The sequence below is a fragment of the Leptonotus elevatus genome, chromosome 4, assembly GCF_054856555.1.
Source record: "Leptonotus elevatus isolate MCC_2025b chromosome 4, RoL_Lele_1.0, whole genome shotgun sequence".
Classification (NCBI taxonomy): domain Eukaryota; kingdom Metazoa; phylum Chordata; class Actinopteri; order Syngnathiformes; family Syngnathidae; genus Leptonotus; species Leptonotus elevatus.
The window spans coordinates 1,081,294-1,093,412 of record NC_141242.1 but is presented as its reverse complement, the minus strand read 5'-3'; the positions used below and the strand labels follow the sequence as shown (position 1 = coordinate 1,093,412).

The 12,119-nt window shown below is 48.1% G+C and overlaps 1 protein-coding gene across 9 annotated transcripts in view; it reads right to left on the bottom strand.

Moving 5' to 3' along the window:
• asb15a (ankyrin repeat and SOCS box containing 15a) overlaps window positions 1-12,119 on the bottom strand; it is a 28,027-nt gene that overhangs the window by 2,615 nt on the left and 13,293 nt on the right. The window contains exons 3-10 of one of the 9 annotated variants that reach the window (XM_086072870.1): window positions 12,104-12,119; window positions 11,886-12,017; window positions 10,561-10,722; window positions 9,581-9,826; window positions 9,125-9,296; window positions 7,445-8,021; window positions 6,596-6,749; window positions 1,017-1,408 (exon numbers count right to left, since the gene is read on the bottom strand). The exon at window positions 12,104-12,119 is cut by the window's right edge and continues 37 nt beyond it. In XM_086072870.1, coding sequence (XP_085928996.1) covers window positions 1,017-1,408; window positions 6,596-6,749; window positions 7,445-8,021; window positions 9,125-9,296; window positions 9,581-9,826; window positions 10,561-10,722; window positions 11,886-12,017; window positions 12,104-12,119 — 1,851 coding nt within the window. Of the gene's footprint in view, window positions 1-452; window positions 1,409-2,133; window positions 2,590-5,650; window positions 6,446-6,595; window positions 6,750-7,444; window positions 8,022-9,124; window positions 9,297-9,580; window positions 9,827-10,560; window positions 10,723-11,885; window positions 12,018-12,103 lie in introns of those variants that run through there. The other 8 variants (XM_086072868.1, XM_086072873.1, XM_086072871.1 and 5 more) reach the window with 8 other exon arrangements.

The following is a 12,119-nucleotide window of genomic DNA, read 5'->3' as shown; positions in this document are numbered from 1 at the left end:
GTACCGACGAAAACCCTCAGAGACGAATTGCGGGACCGTAAAGCAGCTTCTCTCCGCTGTTTGTTGAATTCTGTCAAGATGGCGTAAAAGAGTGGCCGCTATTTAAAAAGCGTCGTGTGATGCGAGCCGTCTTCGTCTTAAGTGCTTTCGTGCCGTGCTTCTCAAACTTGATGCTTCCAAGGGGGGCACATTTTCCAAGGAAATCCCTCTTCATCCTAATCCCTTTATTTATATATATATATATATATATATTTTATTTTTTATTTTTTTTTATTTTATATATTTATATATTTATATATTTATATATATATATATATATTTATATATATATATAAATATATATATATATATTTATATATATTTATATATATAAATATATATATATATATTTATATATATATATATATATATATATTGTCTCCTATGCCATAGGAATGAAAAAAGTTGCCCATTTCCCAGGAAGGAAAAAGTCCAAATCATAAATTCATGTTTTTAGAGGGGAAAAAATTCTATTCACAAAGAAATCCGCCTGCTGCTATTGATTTATTTGTCATATAGATGTTTTTAGTTCTACGTATTCCATGTGTCATGGCGGTGGCCGTATGAAGGTCTGGGGCTGCTTTGTTACGACAAGATCTGAACGACATGCTCTGATGAATGCTTTAGTCGAGCAGGAAATCTTTCAGGCCATCAATTATTGCCCTTGAGTGAAAACCCGTTTGGGTTCACGCGCTCGGCCAACTGCCAAAAACATTTCAGCAAGTCTGCCTGTGAAAGGCCAGAAGAAGAAAAAAGGCTCAAAGTCTGGAGTTGAATCCAATTCAGATGTTGTGGCGTGACCTTAAATGCGCATCGTTCGACGATTTGTGATCAATGATACTTTTCAAGACACTTGTAACTTGTTGTAAACTTTGCGCACCCCCAAACTCCGGCTGGCTGACCTGCAAAGGTTCCCGGATCTCAATTTGAGAACCGATCCTTTATTCCTTTCAAGAGGAGCTCTTTTGCAGTCTTACCCTTTTCAAGGACCCGATGCCGCTTCCTCGAATGGCTGCCATCAAATCGTCCCGACCGGATCTCTGGAGGGATGTCGGCAGAGGACGGAAGGACTCGTCTCTCTTCCTCTGCAGGGACGGTTTTAAGGAGTTTTTGAGCTCTTTGAGAATGTCCACGCTCTCCTTCTCATCGGTGCCGTTCTTCAGATTGTTGGACTTGGGCTTCTTCTGATTGAACACAGCCTTGGAGCCTTCGTGGTGTTGGACCATCTCCGCAATCTTCCTGGTGGGCACCTCGCCATTGGGAGGGGCGACCACGGTGGGATTTCCGTGAAGGTTGCCGTTGGAAGTCTGCTTCTTGAGTGACGCATCGGCGAGACTCGGCTCCTTCTTGCTTTGGTGGAAACGACGAGCTAGTAGAGGACAAAACAAGTCGAGGACAAAACAAGTCGAAGACAAAACAAGTCGAGGACAAACAAGTCGAGGACAAAACAAGTCGAGGACAAAACTAGTAGAAGACAAAACTAGTCGAGGACAAAACGAGTCGAGGACAAAACGAGTCGAGGACAAAACGAGTCGAGGACAAAACGAGTCGAGGACAAAACGAGTCGAGGACAAAACGAGTCGAGGACAAAACGAGTCGAGGACAAAACGAGTCGAGGACAAAACGAGTCGAGGACAAAACGAGTCGAGGACACATGGACAAAAGTACAACTCTATTCTTACCGTCTTCAAGGACACGAGGCTGCCCCCCACCTGGAGGGGCAACCGCGTCGGGGTTTCTGTGAAGGCTGATCTTCGGCGTCTGCTTCTTTGATGACGTTTGCGTGGACACCTCAACAGGACTTTGCTCCTTCTTGCGTTGGAGCCGGCGCTGTCGCTCCCGGTCCTGGTTCCCAGTCAGAATCCCGGCGGCCGCCATCCTCGGACCCGGTAGATGGAAGTGGTACCCGAGCTTGAGCAAGGTTGCGTTCTCCCGAAGGAGGCGGACCATCTCCGTCTCCACTTTGCCACCGCAGACGTGCCTTTGGTTGTGGAAGCGAAGTTCCGCCAGAGCGCCGTTGTGGGTCGCGGCCCCCAGCAGAGCCAAGATCCCGGCCCCCGAGACAAAGTTGGACTCCATGTTCAGGTTTCGAATGGACCGGTTCCGGCTGAGCGTCTCGGAGATGGCCGTGGCCACGCGGTCGTCGGCGCGGGTGTTGGCGAGGCTGAAGACCACAACGTTGGTGTTGGAGGTCAAAGCCTCGGCGAAGCGCAGCAAAGTCTCCCGCGAGATGTCCTGGATGTTGTTGAGGTTCACTTCGCTTGTACCGGGATCATCGCGCAGGACTTTCTCCAAGACCTCCTCAATGGCGACGGGGTTCCCACGGGCTCCGTCGGAGCCAACCAAGTTTGCTTTTGCCGTCTCGATGGTCTGGAATGACTTTGTCTTCCCGGGACATTCCGTCCGCACTTCCTTTTGACTCTCTTCCGCCTTTTCAACACTTTTCTCTGACAGACTCTGCAGCCGTTTCCCCTTTTGAGATGTGTCCCGCCTGTCCTCTGGAGTCCTGGTGTCCCCTGGTTGGCCCCTGCTTTTATCCGGACGGTCCCCCTGTGGACCAGAACGGGGCGTAAAAATAGATTGGATGCGAGCTGGCGAAAAACCCTCGCCAACAATAACAGGCTTGTTTTTGACGCGCTCCTTCGTCACTACTTTGGCCGACAGGATCTCGTCCGTCCCCCCAAGAGGATTCTTCCTGGTCTTTTCTTGTCGGTGACGACTCGTGGCGCTACTTTGTTAACTCTCGCAAGTTTACTAAATGATGGCTTGCGGTTGGTACGCCCGCCTTGCGGTCAAACGATTTCCAGTCGGATTTCAGGGCTGGACTTTTCTTTGTGCAGTTTTTATGTTTCTCGTGTTTGACAGTCGGTCGGTCGATCGGTTAGTTAGTTGTTGCCTCCATCGGTTTGTTTATTGTCAACCGCTCGGTTGTTTTGTTTGTTTATTGCTTGGTGAGTTTGATCGGTTGGTCGTTCAGTTTGTTTGTAGGTTAGTTAACTGGCAGTACATTAATCGGGCAGCCGATCGGTCGGTAGTTCAGCCTGCTGGTCAGTAAGGTGAGAGTTGGTCAGACAGTTGATTAGTTGGTGTGTTCTTTGGTTAATTGATCTGTTGGTGGACCGGTGTTCTTTGGTTGTCTTTTGGTCCATTGGTCGTTAGGTAAACAGGTTTGTTAGGTAACTAGTTGGTTAGTTGGTCAGACAGTTTGTTTGATTAGTTGGTGTGTTCTTTGGTTAATTGATGTTGTTGGTGGACCGGTCGTCTTTTGGTCCATTGGTTGTTAGGTAAACAGGTTTGTTAGGTAACTAGTTGGTTAGTTGGTCAGACAGTTTGTTTGATTAGTTGGTGTGTTCTTTGGTTAATTGATCTGTTGGTGGACCGGTGTTCTTTTGGTCCATTGGTCGTTAGGTGAACAGGTTTGTTAGGTAACTAGTTGGTTAGTTTGGCCTGTCAGTTTGTTATTTGGTGTATTGTTTATCCGGTTATTCAGATGGTGTGGATTTATTTAGTTTGGCGAGTTACTTGGTCATCATTTGGTTAACTGGTTGCTCCGTTGTTTGGTAGCTTATTTGCTCAGGTGGTTTTTGTTTGGTTGGATGGTTGAAGCGGTTAAGCAAGCGGCTTATGATCAAAGAAGCCGAGATTGACTTTGGTGATGTGAAAATGTATCAAACTCAAACTTTGAAATGAAGCCTTTTTTTTTGTTTCCAAACCAGCAACGGGTTCTAATCTCACCTTTCCAAGGTTTTTGCAGTTCTCGTCCTCCCAATACTTGAGCAGCGCACCCCTGCCAAAGCTCCCCGCGGGACTCTTGGCCGTCTGGTCCTTCTGCCTCGGACCGAGGGGGACGCGGTCGTCGGGTCGCAGGTCCTCCAGCTCCTCCTCCAGCTGCCGCAGTTCGTCGCAGGAGAGCGAGGCCAGCAGCTGGTTTTCGTCCTCGTCCTCGTACGTCTCGGCCTCCGTCTGAGAGCCGCTCATCATTTCCAAAGTGACGACTTCACAAAGTTGCGGCGGTTTAAACGTTTGCCGGCTCCGCCATTAGGATGCGGCAGACAAGTGGAGGAAGATGGAAGATTTCTTGCCGGCTCTTCATCTGTCGGCTGAGGGGCGGGGCCGTCGCGCCTCTGATGTCTTGTCTTTTTTTAGGATGTCGGCTCTAGGGGGGTGCCAATGAGGGGGGGCTTAGTGGCGGAATTTCAGCCCTCCGGGCGGCCTGTGCTGAGCGCTCGTCCCTCCGGAAGAAACCTTCGCTGTTGCGTAACGTGTCAGGAGACGATGAAGGAAACTCAAGGAAACGCTTTTTTTTTCCTCGCCAAGTTGAAATGATGCGACCAAACGGAATGATGATCTTAAGATGGTCGCTAAACAGATGTTTGCCCCTTGAATGTCGAATGAGGTCGATCAGGGCTACATTTGACCTCCGCCGAGCAATGTTTTGGTTGATGTTGTTGGTTTTGTCTTTTGATCGATCAGCCGGTTGGTTAGTTAATTGTTGCTAGGTAGTTTGGCTATTTGGTCAGCTGGTTGATTGTTTGGTCCATCACTCGCTTTGTTGGGGGTTAGTTGACTGGTCGGTCAGTGGTTAGGTTGGATAGTTAAGATTTATGTTGACTAGCTGGTTGCTCAATAGGTTGGTTGGTCGGTCAGTTGATACTTAAGTCAGTCAATCAATATATTGGTCAGTGAGTTAGTTTGTTAGTTATATGGAGCCTTGGTTGGTTGGTTTGCTAGTTTCAATGATCATTCAGTCGGTCTGTTGGTTTTGTTAGCCCGTCGCTTATTTGTTTTCTCGACTGGTTTGTTTTATTCTGTTCATCGGCCAATGAGTCAGTTAGTTGCTCAGTTGGTTGGTCTTGGTCAGTTCTTTGGTAGGTTAGTTTGAATAGTTACTTGCCCTTAAGTGGTTGGTTCCTTTCTTGGTCATTCATCAGTTGATTGGTGAGTGACTTGCACCCTGGTTGGTTGGCTGATTTGTTGATCGGACCGTCGCTTCGCTTTTCCGCCGAGTGGATTAAAGTTTTCTTGTGCGTCTCTCAGCGTCATTAAAGCAGATTATACCACTTCTGCTTTTGTTGTCATGTTGCCGCGGCGACCAGCGAGGCCAGGCGACCGATCGTATCCCATTACTTGCCGCCGCATAACTGAGCTTTCAGCCTTAAAGCTGCTGTTAATGTGTCCTTGTGAACTGCCTGATAAGCGTCCGGACCCAGAATGGAAACTCGGTTTAACCCGCTCAGTGCCACGCCGGAGGATCCCCGTTTGAATCCATTTGCTCTCGACCGTTATTATTTTTTTGCCCTATTCTCCCAGTCCTTTTTGTGTGTGCGTCTGTCTCTCTGTGTGTGTGTGTGTGTGTGTGTGTGTGTCTGTCTGTCTGTCTGTCTCTGTGTGTGTGTGTCTATAATGCATTCCTGCTGTCAGTGTGCTGTAGTTCAATCTAACGGCCTCTAGAGGGCGCCAAATGAGCAGCGTGTGACTGGCAAAAGCGCTTCACAGTGACGTCATCGTCCTTTCCGCAGAACAGGACCAAATCGGCATCACCTCTTACAGTGTAAATGAGGTATGTACATTAACAAAATGAAGGCAAGACAGACAATTAAATGATCAAAGCTGTCACTGTCTGTATTATGCTAAATGACTCATGATTATATTGACAATAGACATACATAATGTAAAGAAACACACTATTTTTATGTTGTACAGGATGTGACGTCGATTGATGACATCATCATGCACATTTCCCAAAGTTTGTGACAAGCAATAATGAGCTCATGAATATAAACGAGCTCATGTCAGGATTTGTTGCGCCGCCTCCATCTCACCTTTGACCCGTTTGCGGCTTCAGCCTAACGTGACACTATTGAAGCTGCCCACACTAAAGATGGCGGCCTGATGTGTTCAAAGTTGATCACAATGAAGATGGAGGATTTAGCTCGACCGCTACCGCTGTCATTTCCAAAATGGCTGCCACGTATAAGCCACGCCCCTTCGTTTACAATCACCCTCCGGGGACGCCGATCGGTTCATTTGATGACAAGAAGTCGATTGACGGGATGAACTTGAATCTCCTTTTAATGTTGACATCGCACGCTCACTCATTCACTTCCTGTATAAAGCATCGATCTCATTTTGTGTAATCACGTGTTCACGCCTGGTCTCCTTGGAGGGGGTCGTGCTCGCGGTACAAGATGAAGTTTCGCAGTCGAGGCGGGAAAAGTTCAGAGTTCATAATGTCGTCGTTGTTCAGTCGCTTGAGGGTCAAACGTCTTCTGATCAGCAGCCGGCACAAATGCGACAGCGAGCGAGGGCTGCCTACGCGCCAACACATGAACACATGAACACATGAATGTGCCGACGGAGGAATGTGTAAACATGATGAGCACATGATGGCATGAACACAGGAATGCTAGCATAGCAATGACGCGACATGAAGAGGTGAACACATGAATTCATAAACTTGAGAAGTTCAACGCTTGAAGACAAAAACATGAAGTCAAAAGACGTGAACACGTGAACACGACGATTTGGCGAGGTGACGCCATGAGGAGCGACTGACCGAGTACGTTGCAAATGTGCGTCCACTCGGGCTGCGTTCGCAGGATCGTTGTGAGTTTGGAGCAGAAGCCAACGCGGTCCACGTAGTCCAGAAGCGTGCGCACCACGCGGCCCGCCAGGTGCGCCAGACAGGACAGACTCATGAAGTCGCAGAACTGCACAACACAACAAATCGGCTCGGATGGGGGGGTTCTATTCATATTTCGACAATTAAAAAACATGCACGTTTTCTGATGATTTTTCCCCCCAAAAGATTATTTGTTAGCATAAAAAATGCCACCATTTTTTCCAATATTTTTGGCAAAATCCACATCACAGAATTTTCCCTGGAAAAGTATGTTTTTGGAAAATCTGGATTTTTATGAATTAAAATGTGTTTTATTCTTTTTGAGAATTAAGTTTTTTTTTCTAGAATAAATATGCATGGTTTCCTCCCAAATTGTTTCTCAAGAATTAAATATTTTTCAAGGGAAAAATGTCCAAGAAGTCATTCGGTAGTTTTCTAATCTTTTCCAAAATTATTATTTCTTGGCGAATGAAAAAAACGATTTTTAACTGTACCAAAAAAATTACATAATTATATTCAGATTATTTTTTTTCAAGAATAGTATTGTATTTCTTTTAGGAGTAAGAAATATAATTGTTTTCATGAATGAAGTCCTATTTCCATTTCAAATAATTTCAAGATTTTTTTTCCAACTTTTGCAATGTTTAAAAAAAAACATTTTTTTTTTTTTTTAGATGAATGTACTTTTACGTTAAAGTCCTATATTTCAAGAAAAAGCCGCTGTTGTCGTCGTTCCTCCCCAAAGTCCTAATTTTGGCGCGTTTTTCCGACACCGGGCCTCACGGGTATCTTGCCGTCGCCGTCCTGGTCCCGGTCCCGGTCCCGGTCCCAGTCCCGGTCCCGGTCCCGGTCCCGCGGGCGGCCGTCGCCGTCGCGGTCGTGGCCGCAGCGGAAGCATCTGTCGGCGCGGTAGCCGGCGTTGAGCAGCATCCTCATCATGGCCGGGTCCTTCAGGCAGTACTGCAGCGCGGTGGGGAAGAGCGTGTCGCTGACGGCGCCGAAGCAGCGGTTGACGTCGGCCTTGGCGTCCAGCAGCGCGCGCACCAGCCGGTGGCGGCCCGAGCGCACCGCCACCAGCAGGCAGCTGAGCGGGTCCAGGTCGGTCTTGGCGCCGGCCTCCAGCAGCAGCCGCGCGCACTCGCCGTCGCCGTTGGACACGGCGAAGTAGAGGGCGCTGCGCCGCAGGTCGCGGTACGACTGCGAGGTGCGCGCGCTCAAGCGCGAGTTGACGTGGAAGCCGCGCGACAGCAGCAGCGACAGGCAGCGGCTGCGGCCGCCTTCGGCCGCCGAGTGCAGCGGACTCTGGCCCGCCTCCTTCAGGGCGCGCTTGCTGGTCACCGGCAGCAGCAGCTGCAACGCCCTGCGGGCGACCGACAGACGTCACGCGCGCCGCAGCAGCCGCGCTGCCGGCCGGCCGACCGCTTTGCCATCCGTCCGTCCTGCCGCCCGTCCAACTGTTTGTCTACCATCCGTTCATCCAGCCATCCATCCGTGCTTCCATCCATCTATCATCCATCATCCCTACGGCCGGCCATCCAATCAGTTATCTTTCCATCCCGCCATCCGTCCATCCTATTATCTATCTTTCCATCCTGCCATCCGTCCATCCTTCTTTTCCATCCATCAGCTAACTAACCATCTGTTCTTCCATCTATCTATTCCTCAAGCCATCCATCCAGGCTTCCATCCATCTCTTTCCATCCATCCGTCCATTATTTACATCCAGCTGTCCCGCCAGCCTTCCATCCATCCATTCCTCTAGATATCCTTCTATCATCCTGTCATAATCTATCTTTACATCCGACTATCCTGCCACCTGCCCATCTGTTCATCCAGCCGTCCATCCATGCTTCCACGTCTCCTGTCATCCAGCCATCTTTCCGTCCTGCAGTCTGTCTGTCCATCCATCGTCCGTTCCTCCATCCATCCGTCCTGCCACCCATCCAACTGTTTGTCTACCATCCGTTCCTCTAGCCATCCATCCATGCTTCCATCCATCCATCTATCATCCATCATCCCTACGGCCTTCCATCCTATTATCTATCTTATCTTTCCACCCTGCCATCCGTCCATCCTTCTTTTCCATCCATCAGCTAACTAACCATCTGTTCATCCAGCCGTCCATCCATGCTTCCACGTCTCCTGCCGTCCAGCCATCTTTCCGTCCTGCAGTCTGTCTGTCCATCCATCGTCCGTTCCTCCTTCCATCCATCCAGTCAGCCATCCATCACTCTTTCCATTCGTCATCCCGCCATCCTTTCATCTGTTCACCTACCATCACATTTTTCATTACATCCATGCATCCAACATGTGCCGTCTTTCCGTCCAGCTGTCATCCATCCTTTCATCCCACCAACCATTTCTTTCTTCCGTCCATCCGTTATCATCCATTCGTCCACCCATCCACGCGCGCATCCAACATCCATCCGACCGTCTGTCAACCCGTGTGTGCGTGCGACTGACTCGTAGTGTCCGGCGTAGGCGGCCTTGTGCAAGGGCAGATGTCCGGTGGCGCTGTGCAGGTTCGGGTCGGCGCCGTTGTCCAGCAGCAGCTGGATGCAGAGCGTGTCCCCCGAGCCGGCCGCGTCCTGCAGAACGCTTTCGCCGTTACACGCCTGCGAGTTCACGTCGCTGCCTGAACGACGACGACGACAAGTCCAACACGGTCTCAGCGTCTCCACGGCAACGCTTCTCAATGGCACCAGTGGCCGCTTTTAGCATTTCTTGATTTTTCGGACAACTTTTGGCTTTAATGCCCGTGACTAAGAAAAAGTGGCGTATCGAGGACGGAAATCTGCTCCGTATCCATTTCATCGACATAGAAAAAGCGACCCAGAGTTCACCGCCAAGAGGCCACTGGCTCTGAAATGATTACCGGCAATTGAATATTCCGCAAACAGACAACAGACGCGCGCCTACCGCAGTTGAGCAGGATCTCGGCGACGGCGGCGTGTCCTCGCTCGGCGGCGGCGGCGAGCGGCGTGACGCCGTTGGTGTCTTTGTGGTCGACGCGTCCTCCGTTCCTGAGCATCAGCATGAGGACGTCGGCGTGTCCCGCCCGGGCCGCCTCGTGCACCGCCGTCCTCTTCTTGCCGCACACTTGCTCCACCCAAGCGCCATGAGACACCAGCGCGCTCGCCATCTCGCATGAGGACGCGCGCACCGCTGCCGGGGAGCACAAACGAAATATGATGTTTTCTTAAAAACACAGAAAAGAAAAGAAAAGAAAAAAAGCGGGTGGGAGAGTTTGGGGCGAGTTTTTCATTGGGAAAAAAAAAGTTGTATTCAAGGGGAAAAGTTTATTGTCACTTTCTCCAGTTTATTAAAATGTTTTGTAAGTCATTCATCAAAAAATAAGTAATTTCAGAAAAAAAAGTACAATATAGTTTGGCGGGTTTTTGGGGGGGGAGAAAATCTATTAAAGTCTTGAATTTGTTAAGTTAAATACAAGTTTAAAAAGTAACTTTATTGTTTAAATGTTGTCATTTAAAAATTTATTATTTAAGGAAAATTCCACCTTGTGATTTATTTTTTTTTTGGACAGAAAAGCCATATCTTAAAATTTTAATTGGTTACGTTTTTTTTATTTTTATAAAATAGTTAAAATAAAATAATCATTAATTTCTCTCCAGAATTATTATTTTTCTTTAAAAAAAGTACAGAAAAATCTTCAGGAAAAAACTTTTTTGTTATAATTTATTTGTTATATTTGAAAATATTTATTACATATATGAATGATTTATGTATTGTAATTAAAACGATAATATTTACAAATATATTAGATAATTATTCATAATAATAATTATTTTTATAATTTCTTGGGGGAATTTTTTTTTGAGATAAGCCTTTTCTTTAACATTTCAATTAAAACTCACGGCAAACAATGGGCGATTGGTTACCTAGCAACAGCGGCGACTCGTTCTTGCCGTTGAGCACGTTGGTCTGAGCTCCGCCCTCCAGCAGACTGCGAACGTTTCCGGCGCGGCCGCCTTTGACGGCCAAGGTGAGCGCCGTCTCGCCGCCGTCCGCCGTCCTGGCGTCCAGGTTCAGCTCGCCTGCCACTGACAGGTCAAAGGTCAAGCCGTGAAGCCCCGACAGCTGCTCTAACCTGGCAGGTGAGCCCGAGGGGGGGGGGGGCGATATGCGGTGGCTCCCCAAAATATGAATCAGATGTTATTTTAACTTGAGCGCTGGTCAGCTGTCACGCAGGAACAAAGCAGAAAGCGGTGGCGGAATGCAGCTGGCAAACGTGTAGCGTGGCACACGTATGACTCATCCGTCCATTCGTGCGCACTTCAAAGGAACGCCGCAGAAAAGGCGGCAAAAATTGGAGCAACAAAGTGGAAAAAGGCTTCAAAGTCGCATGCAGTGTTCAGGAAAAAGTGTCGCGTTCCAACTTCGAATGACATATCGTCCAAATGTAAACGCAAAACAAACACGATCGCCGCCATTAATGATTGAATTCAGAATTGCAGATTTGCCCGCTTTGGACTTTTTATCAACATGACTTTTGGCCTGATATCTTCCCAAGATGGCCGCCAGCCACAAACGGTTGGTTCCCTGTTTGCTGGGTCGCTTGCTAACGGCGAACATGTTTACATTCAATAAGAACATCAAAAGAGTTTGAAAATGAGTTTGCAGTTCGACCAATTGAAGCTTTCGGCACTTTAGCGCGACGGAAGGTCTTTGAAGATCTGTCACAATTAATCAATGAATTTGACCGATGTTTGGGATTAGAAAACAATTGCGCCCACACTTTCTGCACGTTAGTAAAAAGAAACATTCATGAAATATTGATTGACGTTTGGACGGGTTGGGCATGCAAAAAATGATCACCACAATTATTTTGCTTGATATTGAAATCCCGATGATTAAAAACGATTATTCGTTGATTTCAAAACTTTACTCCTCAATACGAATAATAGATTTGATGGCTGTTTGGTAAGTCATTTTCCAAAAATTAAGTGATCAAGTAGTGAAAAGAAAATGATATTAAAAAATAAATAAATCTTGAAATTTAAAATAGTTCAAATTTGCTTATGTAATTTTTCAAAATTAACAAAATATTTCAGGCGAAAAGTAATAAAAATAACGCATGCGATTTATATGGCACTTTTTGGGACGAACTATTGTTTCAATTGACAGAGTTGACCTGAGTTGGAAGTGGGAGGGACTTCGCCGGACTCGAGTGCGGCCATCAGCTCCGCGGCCGGCGCTCGCTCACGTGTCAGGACGATCTGCAGCATCTCCGGACCGGGCCGGCAGGCGGCTCGGTGGAGGGGCAGCCAGCCGCGAGCGTCCGCCTCCCGGAAGGCCGCCGGCCGCCTCAGCAGCGTCCTCAGCGTCCACGCGTCGCCTGCAGGTTGCCGCGGCGACAGCATCCATCGTCTTCAGCGCGGCCGCGGGTGCGTGCGCGCGGGCGGCCGTTCGTCTTTGCCTTACCTTGCTCGATGGCGGC